The following is a 22,103-nucleotide window of genomic DNA, read 5'->3' as shown; positions in this document are numbered from 1 at the left end:
TTGGAAATGTGTGTTTTCTGTAATGTTGTTCATGTCTTTTTGTAGTATAGATTGCAAACTATAACTGGAACCAGAAATAGTCATTAGTTACAAAAGAAAATGAAGCAATCTGCATCATACTTTGTAATTGTATAATCAACAGCTTTCCCTAATCTTGAATTGAACTAGGTATTTGGTCATGGAAAAGCAAATGGAGAACCAACTTGGGCTCTGCTCCTCACCGCTGGTATTTGTGAAATAGGAATTTTGATAGCCTCATTGGACAGTGTAGCACCAATTCTTTCAATGTAAGTATGAATGTGGTGTGTTGTGTTCTTAAGTTAAATAATATTTTATTTTAAAATAAACTAGGCAATGATTTTTCTTTTGGAATTAATACATGCTAGACTTTGTCTTCTAGCAAGTTATCTCCAGGATCAAACAGGAATATAATATGAAACAACAAAATGTTTTACTTGGAACTGATTTCTAGGCACAAAAACTTTTTTCCATCACAGTTTGTTTTTTTAGTGCTAGTAAAAATCTGTTCAACTTCTCAACTCCTGGATTTTAAAATAAAAGCTCTTACTATTGTAGCTCAAGTGCATCTAACAGACACAGACAAAACATTTTAATGGTTTACAGTATGAACTGAACTTTATTTTACTGACTTCATCTTGGAAACTTATCCCAAGTGTTATGAGTTGACCCTGGTAGGCAGCTCAGTCCCACACATCTGCTCGTTTACTCCTCCCCAGTGCGACGGGGAAGAGAATCAGAAGGGTAAAAGTGACAAAACTCGTGAGTTGTGATAAAGACAGTTTAAGTAAGGCAGAAGCTCTGTGCGCAAGCAAAGCATAATAAGGAACTCCTTCACTGTCAATAGGCAGATGTTTAGCCATTTCCAGGAAAGCAGGACTGTGTGTAACTTAAACACCATGAAGTCCAACTGTGCCTCTTTTTCTCCTTCCCCTGAGCTCTTACTGCTGAGTGTGCTATCATACAGTATGGAATATCCCTTTGGTCAGCTGCGTCCCCTCCCCAAGACTACTTGCTGGTGGAGCAGCAGGAAAGAGAGGCAGCCTTGATGCTGTGTAAGCACTGCTCAGCAACAGCTAAGTCATCCTGTTATTGGTAACATAGGCTACAAATCCAGACCATAGCACCATAGGAGCTACTGTGAGAAGAATTAACTCTATCCAAGCCAAAATCAGTATACCATGATTGTTAGTTGTTTGCAACTTTTTCCTCCAAAATCTTTGTTTGAGGCTCTGTTATGTTAATGCCATGTTTTGAGGTCTAATATTCAACAAGTATTAATTTTTCTTCTTTAACCCAAACCATTCTATGATTCTAGTGTTCTATTGGCCACAGTGAACAGTGTACAAATTCCTATCTTTTGGATTGTGCTCACCCTTTTAATACAAATCTGTCTAGCTAATTTCTTGTATGAAAATGCTTTTTTTTTTTTCTTAACAGGTTTTTCCTTATGTGCTATATGTTTGTAAATCTGGCTTGTGCAGTTCAAACGCTTTTACGGACTCCCAACTGGAGACCTCGTTTCAAGTATTACCATTGGTAAGGAATATTCCTTCATTCAGAAGAGTTAAAACTAGTTATACAGCCCTAAATTATTGATTTTCTTGCAATAATAGATCTTCTTTCTGACTTCAGGTTGTTCATGCACCAATTACTCTAACCGCAACATTTGTTTTCATGTATGTGGAAGTGGGCTAGTAATAGCTGTGATCATGAAAAGATGTGGCTAATGTAAAGGATTTGGGAAGGGGCAACAGGATGACATTTAAATTGCTTATAAGCCAAGAAATCATCTGAATATGTGCGAATTAAGTTGGGGGAAAAAATCTCTCTTAATATATATTATTTCATATGTTCAGGAAGGTTGATATGGTTTTCATTTTGGTTATGCAAAAATATACAAAGCCAAAACTTACACAGAAAAAAAAAATCTCAATATACTTCAGTTGGCTCTTTAGCAATATGATCAGTGTTTTCAAAATACCATGCTTTGGACATTGCATTTGTTAACTGAAGTAGACAAGTGGGTACTTGACAAAGACAATAAAGGTCAGCTATACAAGAAGTATGGGTGTGTTTTTGCTTAGGCTTTTTAATGGCTTAAGAGTTCAGAGTTGGATCTGCCAACATTCCTTGTTGTTACAGCAAAAGCTAGCTCTGCTTTGGAAACTGGGTGAAAAGAAATCTGGGGTGTTGTATGTGACTAAAATTATTCGGCAAACTGTCCGGTTCTGAGCTGACTTACATCTATCTTGAATAATAGTGTGGGAAAACCAGGCATGTAAACGTTAGTCTGGAAATGCTTCTGGAACCTTTTCAGCTCATGGTCATTCTTCGTAGCCTTTGATAGACTGTTTTGTGTGTTGTCTTCTGCTCTCCTGGGCTCTGGCCTAAGAGGTCACAAAGGAAATTGTGGAGAATATAACGGTGTCAAATTTAATTTCAACTAAGCAAATATTTTTGCTGGAAGTAAAATAATGTTGTTTAGTATTGTTTGAAGGTGTTTTTACACCTTTAATTCAAATCCAGAGTAAGCAAGTGATAGCAATGTGTTTTGAAACTGACCTTACTTGAAGGTGATGATAGTTGGAGAACTGATGTAAATATGTTGTCATATTGGATTCAGTTGCATTATTTATGTCTACAAAGGTTCAAACTAACTTTTTTAACAAACCAGAATTGGGGTAATGTATTTTTTGTATAGTAGTAGCTATGACATGGCCTTTGAAGAAGAAAGGCCTTTCTAGAAGTTAACTAAGAAATTGACTCTATAGAACATTTGCATGCCTATTTAAAAAAATGGAAAAAAATGGTTTCTTTTAGGACTCTCTCATTCCTGGGGATGAGTTTATGTCTTGCCTTGATGTTCATTTGCTCTTGGTACTATGCTTTGGTTGCCATGCTAATCGCAGGATGTATATACAAATACATAGAATATAGAGGGTAAGACCATATATCTTATTTATTCTATATTTACTATCTCTAATATTTAGCAAAAAGCTCTTTCTGTAAAAAAGATATAAATGAAGTAATAGAATTAAGTGTGTTCCTTGCAACAAGGTAAGATCCAATTTCTCCTAAGGGTTGTAAGTTTTTAGGTTATAATTTCTCTGGAAACTCTGTTCCAAGCTACTCAACAGCCAAAACTAATCAAAATAAGAACCAATGAGGCTGTGAAATTTTCATTTGTGCAGAGACTATGGTGTAAAATTCTGGTATTTCAGGAACATTACCTTTTTATATCAAGCAACAACTAATAAAAAAGTGTTACCTTATTATTAGCTTTTGCTAAAGTCCAAAAACTCTTTTGTGTGGACTTTGGCACTTTTAGAATAACTCATATAGAACAATCTAGAGCATCCACTAAAAGTTATCTGGTTTAGATAATCTTTAAATTGCAGCATACTTTGCATTGTATGCATTTGACAAGGGGCACAGAGCCACACTTGTAAGAAATGCTATGCAAGTAGGAGGCTTAAGGAGAATGCTGAATTCATTCAAACCCCTCCTCCCCAAAAAAACCCTGATAACCCACAAAAAAAATCAAAACACCCCCAAAAAACCTAACACACACACACACACCCCAACTAAACATATCCTAACACTAGAGATGATTATTGGGGCCTACAAGGAAGCTGGACGGGGGGGGCCTGTAGTGACAGGACAAGGGGTAACGGGTTTAAATTGAAAGTGGGGAGGTTTAGATTGGGTATCAGGAAGAAGTTCTTCCCGGAGAGGGTGGGGAGGCACTGGCACAGGTTGCCCAGAGAAGCTGTGGATGCCCCATCCCTGGAAGTATTCAAGGCCAGGCTGGATGAGGCTTGGAGCAACCTGGTCTAGGGGAAGGTGTCCCTGCCCATGGCAGGGGGGGTGGAACTGGATGATCTTTAAGGTCCCTTCCAACCCCAACTGTTCTATGATTCTATGATTATGATGAATAATGGGTGTGCTTTCCCTTTCTGAGGAAAGCTACCCAGTGCTGAAAGATTCTAGGCAGGAAAAAGAGTGAGATCTTAGAGCAGGGGAATTGAAGCAAGGCCTGTTGTTTTGATGTGTCATTAAGCACAAGTCTTGAAGTGCATCAGCTGGCATAAAGTGCTCCTCCTTGTGGGTTTTCCATCTTTTAATATCTCCATTTGCAGATTAGATGCTTTCTTGGAGTGTACCAGCTTCATTTAATGGGTTATTTGTAAGGAAAGTAATTTTCCTATTTCAGCTAGGAAGTCAGATCAGATTATAAGAGTTTGGATTGTGTGTGTGTATGTAGGTATGCACATACATCAACTTACATGTACATCCAAGATCGTATAGAGACTCTACAGCTGTTGGCCCATAGGCAATGCATCTACCCTGTAGAGATTCTTGCCTGCAGAAATGTAACTTTTCTCCCTGCCTTTACAAATGCAGGGGCTGATTTGATGGTTGGAGGGGAAACTCAGCCTGAAATGTTCTGAAAACTGTTGTCTAGAGAAAACCTCAGTTTGTATTTTATTTTTTGGATAATGAAGTAAAAGAAACCCGTATGTTTGTGCTGTCGGTCAGGGTAGGTTTTAATAGCCACATTGTTCTTTCATAGCTTTTGAATTCAGTTAGGCCTATTTCATCTAAATTTGAAAGAAGGCTAGAGGTACCAAAGTTCAGTGAGAATTCATGAATGGAAATGAGAGAGGGAGTACAACGGATATGGATGCCTTGCCACAGTAGAATTCCCACACAGGAAAAGAATGTGTTAGCCTAACAGAGCTTTCTTGGTTGGCCACCTGGTACATATGGTGTGTTGAGAGAAAGAAGAGTGGAAAATGTAGGGAGATTGAAAGTGGTCAGGATCATGAATGAAGCTTTAGGCTCACCTGGGAGAGAAGCTGGGAAGGAAAGGAAATGGAGAAAGCTGTGATGGTGGTATTGGGGGAAGATCTAACACAGTAATCCATACAAAGTCAAGTTTCACTTATTCATTCTATTAAAAAAATTCCTTTTAAGTAGCCCTCACTCTAGTGCTTAAAAGCAGCTTGAGTAGCTGTCATGATAACAAAAAAGCTTTAGAAATATCAATGAAATAGACCATAACAAATATTAATAAATACTTAATAAATAGTTCTCATGAAGAGACCTGAGACTGCTTCTTCTTGGTTAGTCTTCACTTTTGATTTAAGTCTGGAATATAATGTTTTCTACATGTATTCATGCAAAAAGTGTTCTTTTTTTTATGCTTACTATCCCTCACATGAGAAAATGTACTTAATTTATATGAATAAATGGGACTCTCTTGATTGAATCTCTTCTGTACCTTGAAGAGCGGAAAAGGAATGGGGTGATGGAATCAGAGGACTGTCCCTGAATGCGGCTCGCTATGCTTTGCTTCGTGTTGAGGACGGTCCTCCTCACACCAAGAACTGGAGGTAAGTCCTATGCCTTCCAAGGTCACGTAATTCTTGAAATGTGTAAATCTATTGGGAACTCAAATCCATGTGGTGTTGACAGAATTTTCCAAAGTGCAGAAGAATTTTAATGCTTGATTATTTGTAATTTTCAGATTCAAAGGAACAGTTATCAAGTCTCACTACCTCTATAGAAGAAACACTGCAATTCCCCAAGTTCTTTGGTGGTTTTTTTTTTGCTTCTGTATATGTTCCCTCTGAAATACATTGTTCAGTATACAGAGATTCTATTGTTTGTTTAAATTTTTGTGGCAATTTTTTTTATAGCTTCATTTAAAAGTAACACTTTCTAAATTGCTTAGATATCGTTAAAACCAAGTCTCAAGTTTCCTATTTGTATGTAATGGGATAGCTGTCCACTGCTATTTTTGCAATGTATTTTTTTTACTTGTTAAACTATACATTTTCTCAGAGCCAACACAAAAAAATTACTTGGCAATGAAAAACAAAAGGTGGTTTGTACTTTGTCACTTCTGATGAATATAATGCAAATCAGAATAACTCTGGTCAGTGGAATACACAAAGAATTGTTACTAAATGTGATAGTTCTGTTATAGTCACTGGTCTGTGATGGTAGCCCTGGGTGCATGTGCATAGAATGTTCTGTTGTCCTTCGGACTGCCTGTCCAACAGGACTTGGCATCTCGGAGGCACCAGTGTAATGTCGTGTTGACCAAGAGCATTCCTGTTACGTCTGACATTGCCTCATTTCCAGATGACTTATCCTTCTATTGTGTTAACGTAACTGCCAGAATGTTATGTCTTAAACGTGTGCTGGTTTTGAGATGGGGAAGTAGGGAAGTAGTCCAACAGGACTTGGCATCTCGGAGGCACCAGTGTAATGTCGTGTTGACCAAGAGCATTCCTGTTAAGTCTGACATTGCCTCATTTCCAGATGACTTATCCTTCTATTGTGTTAACGTCACTGCCAGAATGGGACCTTGTTATGTCTTAAATGTGTGCTGGTTTTGAGATGGGGAAGTACACTCCTCTTCTTAGTTGTTCTTTTGAATTTGTAGTAATGACAGGAAAATTACAAAATTTGGTTTGGGAAGAGGAAGCAGACTGAGTATTGATGAAAGGAAACAGCATGCACCCTCATCAGTTATGCAGTTGAAACTAAACTTGGGGTGCTATCAGGACAGTTAAGGGTATGGCTGCCTTTTTGGAAGGACTTATTCAGGTAGAAGAATGGGTTGACAAGGACATCCTGAAAATCCAGAAGGGCAAGTGCCAGGTCAGTGCCTGAGACAGCCACGTCCAGCGCAGTGGTACAGGGCTGTGAACCTGCTCTGGTGAAAAGGACCTGTGGTTCCCAGTAGATCGTGAGGCAGCAGTGTGCCTTGGCAGTGACATGCTGGACTGCATCAACGGAAGCATAGCTAGTCTAGTGAGAAGTAAATATATTGGGAAATAATACTCCTCTTTGCTCAGCACTCGTGAGAGTACCTCTAGAATAAGAAAGGGTTAGTAAACTGGAGTGAGTTCAGCAGAGGACCACAGAGGTGGTGGGTGAGGCACAGAAGCATGTCTTCGGTGTGGAATGTTTTTTCCATTGAATTAAACACTTAATCTGCATTTCATTAATTTTTAATCTTAATTTTCCAATTTGTGTATATTTTCCAAAATATGTTTCATTCTTTTTTTTTGGCAGACCTCAACTTTTGGTCTTGTTAAACTTGGATGGTGAGCAGTTGGTGAAACATCCTAGGCTGCTTTCTTTCACCTCTCAGTTGAAGGCTGGTAAAGGACTGACTATTGTGGGCTCTGTGCTTCAGGGAATCTACTTGGATAAAAGTACAGAAACTCAGAAAGCTGAAGAGGTATGTAAAAGACAGCTAACAAACACCTGTTACTTCCATTAGTGTTCAAATGTTGAATTTGGGGAACTTGTATCTGTAACTAGAACAGGCTGTTGTAAAGTATTGAGTAAAACATCGATTTTTACTATCGGCACAATCAATGATCAGATAGAAGGAATAGGTTGGTGTATGTAGCAAAATGGTTCCTAGAATTTCCCAATAGGATGAGAGGATGCTGCTACCTCTTATATTTTAGTATTAAGAGCCCTAGGCTCAATCAAATTACTTTCTTGAAAAAAACAAGTGATAGATTTCTAACAATTACCTTCATAATGAAAAGAAATTTATTTAAGAAAAAACCTAACTTTCAAACAAAGGCAGATGTGTTTTATTTCATCCTCTAGATGCATACATGACATTATGTTCAACATTGTCCTAGGAATACATAGCAGAGCTAGGATTAGGAGCAGTCTTTGCTGGAATCCTACTCTGTTGCTTAATGGTAAACAGTATCCTTCTGGAGATCCTTTATTTGTTCTTTTTCTTTCCTGTTCATCCCATATCTTCAGAGAAGTTCGGACGAAGCAGGAAAAAGTAGTAAATTGCCACGTAACTTAACGTGACAGCTAACTGTGCTTACAAACACAACTGAATTCAGTTGGAATGTTTCATTTTTCCTGGCAACTTGTTACTATTTGACTGTGTTGCTTGATTGGAAATACATAGACATTTTTGTGGGAAGTCCTTGATAATACCTGAACTTCATTTTCTAATTGCCCCCTGAAAGAAAAAAGTTAATAGACTGAGCTTCTGAAGATCCATTTTTCACAGAACTTGGATTTTTCAGTGCAAAGCAAGTTTCCCTTTTTGTTCTGTCTTAAACAACCTGTGTACTTCTCTGTTTAATCCAGAATTGGGATAACTGGATATAGAGAATTATATTTGCTTACTTATGCAAACTCTCCAACCTCTATAGAGTGGGGAAACATTTTTAGAAAATACCATGTTTCACCTGTGTTATTGTATACTATTGCCATTACAGAACTACTACAAAGGCTACTCCAAAAGTAGGCTTTGACTGCCATTATATCTTCTAAAAATGGTTAATATCTTCAGTGTTGTTGAAAAGAGTATCAATTGAGGTGTCTGCTGTTTTGATCCGAGTCGCCTTCAAAGCTGTGTAAACACATGCGTGATACATTCAGAAGCAGTATCTCTAAAATAGATGAGTAGCTGCCCTTTTTTCTCCCAGCTTTTGTTTTTTAGTGGTGTGTAAATAACCAAGTGTGAAGCCAGATGATCTACCTGATATCACATGAAAAGGCTCCAAGAGGGCAATTAGCTTGACAGTGTGGCTGAAAAAGTAGAGCAATGATATATTGTGAAAGTAACTGTTATTAAGCTGTTACTATCAATATGTGTGAGTAGAGAACAAGACCAAGAGTACAATCAGGCCTCTGAAATAAAACAAAGAAAACCTTTAAACAGACACTGTTTACCCATGGGGATTTGAAGTGTTACCTGTAGTTGGCTCAGCTTAGCCAGCTACATATTTGAGAGGTGGAACAAGAATGAATTTAAAGGAGACCTAAGCCTCAGGTTCTCTAGGAAGTCAGGCCTGGTGTTAAGATCAAGGAAACTGTTGCTTTTAAAATGGAAATGAAAATGAATTCTAGAAGTTTGAGCACCTGGAGGCCTCATTGGGCTCGGAAAACTTCAACTAGGAAATGTTTCTAGAGGATTTGTAGGAAATCAGGATTTCTCCTGTCTTTTTTCTTTTTAAAAGTGTCTGTTTAAATTGATATGCCCTTACGAACGCTGTTTGTGTAGACAGACTTGTTAGCTTTACTGCCAAATTCTCTGAAGAATTCTTTCTAAATGGAATTTCTGATGTGCATTCACACTGAGCCAGTAGTAGGCATTTTGTATTCAAATCTGTTCCTGATGGGTTTTGTTAGGAATTTTGGTGCTTCCAAAATTCCAAATTTTGATGTGCTGGTTCTTCCTTCTTGATGCCATGCTCATCTCCCACACAAATAATTGATAATGATGGGATTTTTGAAGTTGTGTGCGGTTTTCACTGGGACAAAGTTAATTTTCTCCAGAGGTAACTAGTATGAGGCTATGTTTTGGATTTGTTCCAAGAAGAATGTTGATAACACGGATGTGTTAGTTGTAGACAAGAAATGCTGACATTAGGCCAAGGACTTTTTCAGTTTGTCATACTGCTCCTGTTTTCCCAGCTTCTTAGTTATGTGTTTCTATGCTGGTCAGTGTTTAAATGAAGGGGAGCCATGTTGAAATTAAAGGAGTGTGGGAGACTTCATCTAGTCAGTTTATTTTGTCATTATTCAGCCAGTGATTCCAATTGTCTCTGACACATCTATTTTTTTTTTAGTATGATGGGATCTGAGAAATAAAGAATCAGAATCAGCCTCTTCATGTCAAAGCTGTTTAGGGATTTTGTGGAAGACGACTCTTCTTCCACAGTCCTTGGTGTCACATTCTTCCAAATCCTTCCAATTCCAAAGAAAGGATGTGTTATTCCAAACAGTGTTTTGTCAGTCAGCAGTCCTGATATTCCCTGAAGCCAGTGTTACTCTATTTTTGTCAGTGTGGTTTTACTCAGATCATGTTCGTTCTTCTTTGGAAATAAAAGGCTGATAAACTAATGAAAAACCTGTGTGTGGTGTCTTCCGGGGAGGTGGGTGTTTTGGGTTTTAGTTGTCAATGTCATGTTCACTCTCTTGTACTTGTAATTAGCCATTTCTTGCTCTTGGTTGTACATTGTAGCTAAGGTGTTGTTCTTATGCAGTGCTGTTGATCCTTACGCTGTTTATTGCCGGTGTTGATGGCTATTTCCCGATGTGTCATCTTGTTCTTGCAGAATGTTAAGGCCTTAATGGGAGTAGAAAAGACTAAAGGATTCTGCCAGATTGTGGTGTCCCCCAGTTTCAGAGATGGAATATCCTATCTGATTCAGTCAGCTGGTCTAGGAGGGATGAAGCACAACACGGTTCTGATGGCATGGCCACAGTCATGGAAGCAGGCAGAAAATAATTTCTCATGGAAAAATTTTGTTGGTATGTGTTTATTGATTTTTCTTCCATGCATTTGTAATACAACTATGACAGATGTATTTGCTCTGTAGCAGAAATGTGCTGCTGAACATCCAATGGACAATTGAATATTTCCCCCCGTGTGCTTTCATGTGGAGTGGGTTTTCTCAGCACCTCAGTCTCTTCAACCATGGCTTCTTGTTCTTAGCAGAACAGTCACACAAACCAGGGTGTTCTTCTCTTGTCTCAGCAGAATCTGGCAGGATTTAAATTTCTGAATTTAAAACAAAAACAAAAGCTGTGGCTGAAAACTGCGTGTTCTTAATCACGTCTTGTGTTCCATTGCAGACACTGTACGAGAAACCACAGCAGCTCAGCAAGCACTGTTGGTGGCTAAAAACATTGACTTATTTCCAACAAATCAAGAACGTTTTACTGAAGGAAACATAGATGTGTGGTGGATTGTTCATGACGGTGGTATGCTGATGTTGTTGCCTTTTCTCCTCCGACAGCACAAGGCAAGGACAAAAGAAAATGGCTGGGATTTCGATTTCTAGCAGTGGATAGTTCTAAGTTTCTAATGCTATACTCTCTCACCTTGATAGTTATTGAGCATCGTGATGGCAATCGCTGAGTTATGGATAATTGTACCATATCTATTTGATAGGTTTGGAGAAAATGTAAAATGCGCATCTTCACGGTTGCTCAAATGGATGATAACAGCATTCAAATGAAGAAGGATCTTCAGATGTTCTTATATCACCTTAGACTGAATGCTGAAGTGGAAGTTGTTGAAATGGTATGTTACTGCCTTTTGGGTTTTTTTCAGGTGCAATTGAGACCAAACTTGACAAAACGAATTTAGCATTTCTGAAAATGAGATGTTAGCCCAAATATAGAAAGGGAAATATTGTAGTCCCACCAAGAACAAGATCTTTCAAAGTTACATTATCTTACTACGTCACAATGCAAGTGTATGTGGTAGTGACTTTAATGGTTTTGTCAAGTAGGGTTGAGCCCATTTGATGTGTTTAATGTCCACTTTTATTCATGAGGACTCGTCCATAGAGCTGGTTCAGGAAGGAAGAAAGCTTGATTTTTTTTCTTTTAGCAGGCACTGAAATGGAAGGCTGAATGTGCTTAATCTGAGGCATCCAGCATGAGAGAGGATGAGCATGTCCATCTCTCCAGCCGTTCTCTCTCTGAAATAAGGAATCCCTAGGCCCTCATGAGAGTGTGTCAGTTGTTTTTGGCATTGCCAGTCTCCTTGGCACTGAACAGCAAGACAGTATAGCTACAGATTCACAGCCAGAGTGGCAAAATGAATTTGCTAACTTTTTTTCCCTTTTTAAATACTGGTCATAAACTGTCTAGACCTGCTTTTTTGGCCACTAAGGAAATAAAATTCATTTTCAGCACTTGGTTGGGGACAACTAGTGTAATGTCCAAAGTAAGACACACCCTGCATCTGCTGAAAAACAACCCAAAACGAAACCAAACAAACAATACTTTCAAACTCATTCTGAACTGGGATGAAGATGATGGGTCAATTGGTTCAAAACCTCCACTGCCACCAGTTCCTGGAATGAACAAAACCTACCAAAAAGATTTATCACGCTAATCAGCCGTAAAACATATCCTAAGAATCATTTAAATTGTGGGAAAAAAAAATTACTTATGAAAATTTTGGTTGGTATTTTGAACTAGGAAGTAAGACAAACCCTTTTATTTTTGTTTTGTTTTGAGTTCTGAATATAACAAACTAAAATCCTGTGGCATGTGCAGGTGAAAGAAGACAGGGTTTCATAAAAAAGGCTCAGCCTCAGTTGGATTTTTGAGCAGGAGACGGGAGAGGAAGCACACTTTATTCTTTTCTTACATGGGGCAAACTTAACCCTGAGAATCAGAAGAGACGCATTACGAGTCAGTGATGTGTGGTGACTGCTGTAGGATTTTACATTGTATTTTAGCTTTGAGCTGATGTGAGCCTGCGTGCTGGAGTTTCTTCATAAATGCTTCTCTTCGGAGCATTTCTCACTTGTGAGAGGACAGTGTTGTGCCTGAAAGGACAATTTTGTGCTTCTCGACGGTTTTTAAGGAAACAAGTGTGCACATGTGCTCAGGAGGCAGCATTGCAGAAGTCATTTAAATAAGCACTTTCAACCCTTTCTGCAGCCTACCTAGTTGGAGCACAACAATGGAAACTCTGTCCCAAGCACCTCAAATTTAGATAAAAATCACGCTGATGTTAGTGTAGTAGGGTAGTTTATTGTGTGAGATGGCTGTTTGGGTGAGAAGTTTGAAGAATGAGGGCAGAAGTTATTAACTGCAGATAAGTTTTTGGGATTACTCTAATGCAGTACACGCATCCAGGACTGAATGAACACGGGAACGAACGTGGTACGCTGTCTGAATGTTGAGTTTTTTGAGGAGTACTGTTCTTCTGATGTTTCTAACGCCCATCTCTTGCAGTTTGAAAATGATATTTCTGCCTTCACATACGAGAAGACACTTATGATGGAACAGCGGTCTCAGATGCTGAAACAGATGCAGCTGTCCAAGAATGAAAGGGAAGGAGAGGTGGAAAGAGAGGTAAGGGCTTTGGCTTGGCAAGATGTTCTCTGAAAAATCTGCAAGTAGTCTTTTTTTTATTTGGACAGATGCGTAGAGGTTTCCTGTTCTTAAGATTAATGTTGCTATTTGCTAGCAAAAGATTGGAATGTCAGCACGCAATGTTATCCAGAGCATTTCCAACCTTGACATTATTCCTGTTCTTAAGATTAATGTTGCTATTTGCTAGCAAAAGATTGGAATGTCAGCACGCAATGTTATCCATTGACATTGTTATTGACATTATCAATAGCTAAAGTTCATGATTATTCAACTGGGCTGATGAGCTTTGTTGTTTTCAAGTCACAGCGTCTATTTTTCAGTTTCTGCAGTATTTTGAATGTTTTATGTATCAACTATCTGTTGTTCCTGGAGCCAAAATGAGGCTGACTAGCCTATAATCCAGTAAAAGCCAGGTGGGAATGCTGTGTTTGCTGCTTCTCTGCCCTTACTAGTCCCTAGGGGTATTTTGCCCATGGTAATGACAGGCTTCACACAGCAGTGGTTTTTGTGAACATTTGTAACTTTTAAATCATTATCTTTTTCTTTTGGCTTATGCTGCTGCCCCCTCACTTACTCTGTTCACTATCCCATTATTATCAACACTAAGTAATGTGAAGGGTATTAAACACTTTGGCTTTGCTATCACTTAGAGTGACTTTCCCTCCCACGCCAAGTAAGAGATCTCTACTGTGTTTAACTGCTCATTTGTAACACAACTGGAAATTTTTCTTGGCTAACTTGCTTCTGTTCAAGTATAAACACAGGCCTGCGAAGCGTAAGATCTGCAGACTCTAGGTGCAACTGCCAGACACTTATTTATTAGTCTTTGACAATAGTGCTGCAAAGGTGAAAGAAAATGTGTAGATCCTTGTCCCCTTCCCTGCTGCCCTTCCTGGTGGTGGTTGACTTCCTTCTCTGGCTAGTCCTGACACGTGGGACAGGCAGTGATATTGTTGGAGCTGCGAGAAGGCAGAATTCATGCCACCACTGCTTTCTTTGCATTGGGTTGCGCAGCCCAAGTGCTGCCGTGCAGTTGCTGCTGCTAGGTAAGTTTGGCAGAAATGGAGGTGTATGTGTGTGTGAGTGAGCAGCATCATTACAGGTTGTGAATCGCTGGGAAATAAATTGGTATTTAGAGCTGGAAACAGCTTTCTCATCTGCTTAAATTTTCTTCATACTTTTGGTTGTAACTGAATAAAATCAATTCATGTGAATCATCACATACATGAAGGGATGTGAACCTTAAGCAAGTGAATATTTTAGATTCCCATACGGCGTAAAGGATTCAATTCCCTCTGTTTTCACAAATCTCTTTAAAGAGACTTCATAACTAACTGCTAAACACTTCAAAAAGAACCCCGTGGTGTATATATAAACACGTGGCATTTTTTTGAAAACAAACCAAGTTTACAACAAGCTACAATACCATGCCTCATCTATTTAAATGAAGACAATTTTTATTTTGAATAATGTGATTGTTTCCTTTTTTCTGTAGACCGGTTTGGGTTTTTTTGTCACTGGTAACCTTTTTGTCCCAGATTCAGAGCATCACTGATGAGTCTCGAGGCTCAATCAGAAGAAAAAGCTCCTCCAGCCCACAGTCCATTGGCCAAGATGCACAGGCACTGCTGACTAATGATTGTCAGGAGGAGGAGGTAGTTGGACATAGTACTGGCTAGATGTGTTTTCCCTTTGCAACACTTGAAGTGCCACTGTTGAAAACGGAACTACAAACGAGCAACTCGGTCATTCATTGTTATGCAACAGTTCTTAATAAATTTTAACTTAATTTCCCAAAATTCTTTTATCTTACCTTACGCTTTTTCTCTAGATGATGCTTCTGCGACGTGAACTACATCCTGTTTTTCCTCACACCTATTTTCCATGAAAGAAACACTTGTTTGAGTGACTGTTGGCCTTAAAAGCCAGAAGCAAAGATGTTTCTCTGCCTTAAAATGTCTTAATAGTGGGTGTTTCACTTCATGCTTTTTCACAAAGCATTGCCTTCCTTTACAGTTCCTACACTGAAGTACTAAAGCTTCTCAGAGATGGTATAGATAGGACTTTTTAAGGAGATTTCTATGCTTATTGACAAGTTATTATTAACCCATAAATGCTATTGCTGCTTTCTGCACGGTGAGTTTGAAAGGAAATGGGCTGATGTAACTAACGGTTTTGGTGTGCACTTGAAGTGTTGCTCATCACTAAAGATCAGTAGCGTAGTTTGTAGAAAGGCCGTATGCCTTTGTGTTTCCCGTGCTTCCTGCAGTATGAGAAGAACGTGCTGTATTCTGTGTAATTAACGTGGTGTCAAAATAGCACTAACCAAACTGTGCTTTTGTTCTCTTTGCATTTTTATAAATGTCTACTATAGGTCCAGAATTTTTTTGGCCTCGCTGTCTTTCTAGAAACGGTGACCTTTTATTCCACTGAAGCGTAGTGGTACTGAGCTCATCCTTGTTAGCTTGAAATTTTGAGTTCATGGATGCTGCTGTATGGCATGTGTTCTATATGTATTTACTAGTTTTTTCCATTCTCACGGTAGAACTGTATTCACTGTAACTTCTGATTTGTAGTCTCGACTTGTGATTTCATCTTCCGGGGAGCTATGAAGGCTGTCAAACATAGACATTTATGTGAACCTTGGAATTAAACTCTAGTATTTGGGAATCGTCAAGGATGGGGACTAGGAAACAATTTAGGAAAAATACCTAATTTAATATAGCTCAGATCTGCTGCTCTTAGGCATTTAAAACCAGCTGCAATTAGAGTGTACACCTCTGGGGGAAAATTTAATATAGCTCAGATCTGCTGCAATTAGAGTGTACGCCTCTGGGGGAGTCGCTGTGCAGGGATGGAAAGTAGTGGTAGAAAGCAGTTTTCTTACCTGCTCTGATTTTATTAATGCTTTTGACTGTGACCTGAATGAAACCCCTTCTTCTGAATCATCACCTACATGAAGGGCTGTAACCATCACTAATGGGGATAATTGAGGTTTTCAAATGGAGCAGGAACTTCAACTCATGATTTAACAGATCTCAGAAGAGACTTCATAATTCCTACACATCTTTACGAAAGAAAAAACAAACAAATAAAAGCTTTCCCTTCCCCCCTAAAAATACCCCAAGCTGAAACACAAACAATCCTCCCTCCATACTGATCATTCACTTAGATTTTGGGTCTAAGCTTGTGTGTTTGTGTTGCTTTTGGTGCAAATACAGAAGCCTATGGACAAAGTACTGTGAGGACAAGTAAGTGAACGATGTGTTAAATATCTCTTCCTCCTTTCCTCAAGAGGAACAGGGGGAATGGGAAACGGAGAACACGGAAGTGTGTTTGCGCATGTGGAAACAACAATATTGGGGTGTTAATGTTGCGATTTGAGTTTCCTGCTATGAGCAGGGGAGAGAAGGCCCCTTTTGTGGTTATATTTATTGGCTTTCATGTAACGTGCACGTGCATGTATAAAGAATCCAACGGAACACAGCTAGCCTTCAGCTCAGCCAGTCCAGCACTGGGTTACGGAGGTCACGAGGGCCGTGCTGGTGGTTCAGGAGGAAAGGTAACTGATGCATGAGCGTACTGCCTTCTGAGTTTTTCACTGGCAAAAACCTCTGGGGTTAGTAAAGTACCGTCAGGCTGGATTCAACTTCACTTTAATTCTTTGCAAAAGCGATGTCTCAGTCCAGATGTAATCCTCAAATATAAAAAACCCCTACGTTTTTACAAGCAGCTTCATTTCACGCTGAAGTCACAACAGTCTGGTATTCGTTCACAAAGTAAGGTGTATTTTTCTGTATCTTCTGTGAAATTACTTTTCAATATTTAAATAACGTCTGATCTACCAATGTTCTTTTTGGCTGAATTTTGGGGTGGTCGTTTGTTTTGTGGCCAGGCTCAGCTGATCCATGACAGAAACACTGCCTCGCACTCAACTCCAGCGGTCAAAACAAGCGTGGCTGCTGCTGTGCCAGAAAAAGTGCAGATGACCTGGACGAAAGAAAAGTTTGTAGCTGAAAAGCATAAAAACAAAGATTCAAATGTGTCTGGCTTTAAAGATATTTTCAACATGAAGCCGTAAGTATATATGTGGTGGTTGGAGTCTTGTATTGGATTGTGTGGGTTTGAGTGTGGTTTATTTTTGTTGTTCTAGGTTTTGTTTACGAGAAGCTTTATTTTTTTTTGAGATGGCTTGGAGTACAAACTCGCACACCTTTCCATGTACTAGTAGGGGTATTAGCAGTGTTAGGTTAATGGTTGGACTCAACGATCTTAAAGGTCTTTTCCAACCTAAAAAATGCTATGATTCTAATCACTTAAATGCCACCCTTACGAAATATAGCATGGACTTGGGTGGAACAGTGATGACTGTAGAGTGTCATTCACAAGAATGTTGTGAGTGAAGCTTAAATAGGGCAGGATTCAAGCTGTAAACTCAACTTCTGGATTGCACCAGAAAACATACATGTTTAAAATGCTTAATGATGATAAAATCTGGTTTTCTCTCGTCCCGTGGGTAACAAATTACTGTACCATTGTTTCCCTGTCTTATTTATTGTGTTTAGTTGGAGTGGAGGGAGTAACAAAGAGAGAGAGAGACTCTCTCAAGACATTTATCTTGGGTTTGGTGTTTTTCTGTGTGGAGCGGTGTTTTGTTTTTTTGAAAGGGACAGTCAGCCCTCACCCTGTAAAATAAAGCAATAAAAAAATTGGGGTTATATGTATGTCTTGTTATATTAAGGCATATTTTAACAGGAAATACTTAATGTATTTTTCTTAAATTGAAGTCACTTAATATATATGAGCTACTGCCTGTTTCAAGCATGATGTATAGTCACACATCAGCTTGTTCGTTTCCCCATGGTGTGATTCAAGCACACACATACATCTTTTCTGAGTTCTGGAAGAATGCAGTTATGAGTCTATAACTTACAGATTGTTTTCTGCACATGGCCAAAGCAAAACTGTGCATGTCAAGGGAAATGTTAATATCTGAAGGAAACATATCTTAAATCCAGGACTTGTAGATGGTAGAGTTAGGATTTCAAGGTGCTGATTCTAAGTTACCTTCTAAGTTGGTTTGTGGATTTGCTCTAAGCTCTAAAACCAGTTTGCCTTCAAATTCCAAACATCATGCTGATGCTCTAAAGCACTGTTTTTCTTCTGGGCTGCATTGCACTTTACCTGGCGGGAGGTGAGTGTTAATATCTTGGAAATATTTCCAATTACTTTGAGCAAACTGCAGACTTCAAATATTGTTCTTTTAAAACCAGTATATGTGGTTGGGGGTGGAAATGACAGTTCAGGCTTGGTGGTGTGCCTTTACAGTGTATTAGCATTGTTTGAAATAAGAACATACACAATGGCATAAACATGTTTTTCCTGTGCATTTGCTTCCCTTCCATGTAGAGAATGGGGAAATCTGTAAGTTTAAATTTCATTTTACTTACTTAAGCAATGTAGGCTGTGTTCCCTGGTTCTTGTGGTCTTGTTCATTGTATGCACGTTCCCTAAATCGTGATTTGCCGTGCATGTGTGTTGTACCTTCGTTTACATACTGTGATTTAGCATTTATGACTGAAAAATGTTCTTCACTGTGACTTGTTAATGTTTTCTTCTAAATATTATCAACTTTCCATTCAAGGTAAGAACATGTAGTTTTGATTCTGTAAGAATGTAAGACTTGACAGTATTCCTCTGCACCGGTGTAATACTTAATTTTCTAATTAACTGCATTTAAAAGTGAATATATTTTTGTTCTGGCAAAATAGCCCTCATTGTGATAGTTATATCGCTACTTGGATAATAACAAATCCATTTTTTCACAAGGGGAACTTGGACGTTTCATTAAATGCCAGTTTTTGCCTCCCTTCTACCAACCCACACATGTGTCGAAATCACAGTTCAGATGCACATTGGGTATGACAGCATACAAAAATGGGACAATACATCTCTCTCTCTTCTTGGGTGGATCTCACTTGTGACTGCTGTGCCTCTTTTTTTTTTTTTTTTGGAGCCTTCATTTTGTCTGTTTAACAAATGGAGCTTCTTAAGAAAATTTAGAAAGCTCACTTTGTGTACACTGTAGGGTTTCAGTTCTACCAGTGCTTGACAGATCGGTGACATCAGTCAGCCCCAGTTCACCTTGTACACAATGTACCTGCAGTCAGCTTGAGCCTTTCAGTGCTGAGTTCTTGCCCATTCCGCCACAAACTTACACCCTCTGTACTTTCCCTGCACTTTATCTTTAGTTTAACAACGTTTCTACTTCAATATTTGTACTCCTCTTCAGTTGTACGCTTCTGCACCTCTCTTCATCGTTCTTTGGTTTTGTGAGGCTGCTCTTCTGCTTCTGAAAAATTGAGCTTCGAGTATTCTTTTGTTCCATATATGGGTTTTGTACCGTTGGTTCTTGGGACAGATGGCCACTGTGACAGAAGATCCCCCAGGAGGGATTGATAAAACTCAGTTTTGGAAGCGTCTTGCAGGGGAGAAAAGGAAAATCAGTTTAAACTGATGGGGCTGGTCTCTGCTGGCCACTAAACTTCATGTCAGATGCCTCTTATTTTTCTAATTATCCTTGTATAATCAAGGGTGAAAATGTGACATGAGACATGCTGGCTCTAAGAGTATCCTGTTAACAGCTATTCCCTTCATAGCAAAAAAAACCACCCCAAAACAAACAAACAAACAAACAAAAAACCACAAACACCAAATAAACAAACAAAAAAAAACACCCCAGAAAAACACCCAACCAACCAAAAAACCCAAACCGAAGAAAAATGAGCGAATCAACAAAAAGACTCGGGACCACCAAGCCATTTTCCATCCTTCTTGGTCCCCTGTGTTCGAGTGGGCCTGTATCTGGCTGCTGTTGTCAGCTCCACACTTATTCATGTAATCTGAGGGTGGCCTCCTTGCTGGAAGATTCTAGGATGAAATGTTGGTGCAGTCTCTGGAAATAACCTCTGGTGGTAGAACGAAGTTCTGCATTTCCTCCTGTAAATTTCGGCCTCCTAAATGGTTATCTTTGAGGAAAAGCTATTTCACTAATTAGTATTGTTTACTCGAGCTGAAACAGTGCTGGGGTTGGTGCTGTCGTTTTGATTGCCGTTAGTGGAATGCAAAGGATGCCAGGCTTGCTCAAGGCGCTTCAGAGGATGGCTTACGTCCCGCTGCTGCTAACCTGCCACTCACTTCACTTCAAGAATCACAGAATGGTTTGGGTTGGAAGGGACCTTGAAGCCCATCCAGTTCCAACCCCCCTGCCATGGGCAGGGACACCTTCCACTAGACCAGGTTGATCCAAACCTCATCCTCAAGAATCTGCTTGCGGGCAGCAGATCTGTTGGGTAAATGGGATTAGGTTGAGTCTGGATATTTCTGTCACGCTGTAGCGTAGGACTCATTTCCAGTCGTGGCTAGGTTTACACAGATGGCAGTTTCTCAGGAATCAGAAGGAAACTGCTCTTTTGTGTTGTGGTTTTTATTTCTCTGAAGAGCAGCTAAATGATTCAAGGTAGATCCTGAAATAAGGAAATCTCTGCAAGTCCTAGCAATTCCTTCCTCTTACACACAGACTTACACCAATTGTTTTTGTGGACGCAACAAGCAAGGAACTAGTTGATAATGTAAGAGGAGAAACTCGATTTCAGCTCACTGCTTGCTGCCTTACTCTTATGACATGAGGAACTCGAATTTTTACATAAAATCACTCCTGCTTGTGAATTTTCTTCACCAGGTGTCATCTTGTAATGTTTCCAAAGGAGTGGGAGGGAAATCTTGGAAAACATGAATGCTGCAATCTTTCCATTGCTTTTCTGTAATACCTTTGTTTGGAATTTTGTGCACAAATTCAGTTTTGTCTACGATTCAATAAACTGGATTCTCAGTGGGTTTGACTAAATTTGTACTGAAATTGAGGTTTTGCTTCATCGTTGTAAACTGGCAGCTAGAAGATTTGTGCACCTTGGTGCTCTGCTGAGAACTGCTTGAACTGCAGTTAAATGTCCTTTTCAAAAGGCAAAAACCCCCATGTTTTAAACCCACGTATTGCATTTTCTCCAGTTTAAATGTATACAAATACTGGTGTCCATGAAAACAGCTTATCCTGTGTGTATCTAGATTAAATTTGTCAATTCAAATACGTAAGGTGTAATTCAAACGCTAAGTGTTGTGCCAGTACTTAAAAAATGTTTGTTTGCATGCTAGGAATCAGTCAAACGTGAGAAGAATGCACACGGCTGTGAAGCTGAATGGAGTAGTGCTCAATAAATCACAGCATGCCCAGCTAGTTCTCCTGAATATGCCTGGACCACCTAAAAACAGAAAAGGGGATGAAAACTGTATCCTCTACGGTATTGCTCCCGTATTTCTTGAAATCTGATTTTTGGGATTGTGCCATTGTCTGCTTGTCGGCCTAACGATGGTAAGCATGTCGGCCTTTAAGGAAATGACTTCTGATTCCACAGAGTTTTAAGGAATGTTGATAGGGGTGGGGTGTTTTTATTAAATTCGCATAAAGCATTCCTCAATTTTTAACTTATTTCTTAGATACCTATTTCTATCTTTTCTATAGGTGAGTAGGGCAGAATTAGAAATTTCCCCCAAATTAGGCCTCATTTCCAGTTTGAGTAAGCAGGCAGGTTACGTACCGGGGCAGTAAGAGGTGACGCAGGAAAACTCCTTGATGACATTGTTCAACTGGGTTTTTGAATTACGTCAGACTTGGAGAGATTAATGAATATTCTGCCTCTTTCCTGAATAAATTCCTTGACTTAATGATTCTTCAGACATGGAGTTTTTGGAAGTTCTGACAGAAGGTCTGGATAGAGTCCTCCTGGTCCGAGGCAGCGGCCGTGAAGTGATCACCATTTATTCTTAACCTCTTTGCACATTTTGTTCAACCTCACCTCCAAAACGAGAAAACGGAGTTATTTGCAATAACTTGAGCAGCTTCATTAAGAGTTCTAGCGCGTTGAAAATTACCCGCAGGCTGAATCTTCCGATGATGTGTTCTGGTTGTTTTTTCTATTAAAAAGGTTATATTTAAATTATATTTTAAGAAGATAGGTCTATGTAGAAAATATTTCTGTGGTGAATTCCTGGTGGATGGGTTAGAATATTTATATGTAGCATAGTCTGAAATGTGTTGAACTGTGGTCAAACACACG

The 22,103-nt window shown here is 39.2% G+C and overlaps 1 protein-coding gene across 1 annotated transcript; it reads left to right on the top strand.

Moving 5' to 3' along the window:
• Positions 1-168: 168 nt before the first annotated feature.
• LOC104502551 (solute carrier family 12 member 7-like) lies at positions 169-21,814 on the top strand (the record flags this gene model as incomplete). The annotated part of the gene is made up of 14 exons (XM_010158681.1): positions 169-287; positions 1,459-1,557; positions 2,842-2,961; positions 5,313-5,417; positions 7,111-7,279; positions 10,146-10,341; positions 10,666-10,835; positions 10,985-11,116; positions 12,790-12,897; positions 14,469-14,585; positions 16,826-17,007; positions 18,340-18,354; positions 21,142-21,275; positions 21,723-21,814. Coding segments are annotated over 14 exons (1,758 nt in total), but the record flags the coding sequence as incomplete, so codon positions are not given.
• Between the last annotated feature and the right edge of the window lie 289 nt (positions 21,815-22,103).

This window comes from Eurypyga helias, unplaced genomic scaffold, assembly GCF_000690775.1.
Source record: "Eurypyga helias isolate BGI_N326 unplaced genomic scaffold, ASM69077v1 scaffold419, whole genome shotgun sequence".
Lineage (NCBI taxonomy): Eukaryota > Metazoa > Chordata > Aves > Eurypygiformes > Eurypygidae > Eurypyga > Eurypyga helias.
This window is presented reverse-complemented; position numbering and strand designations above follow the sequence as displayed.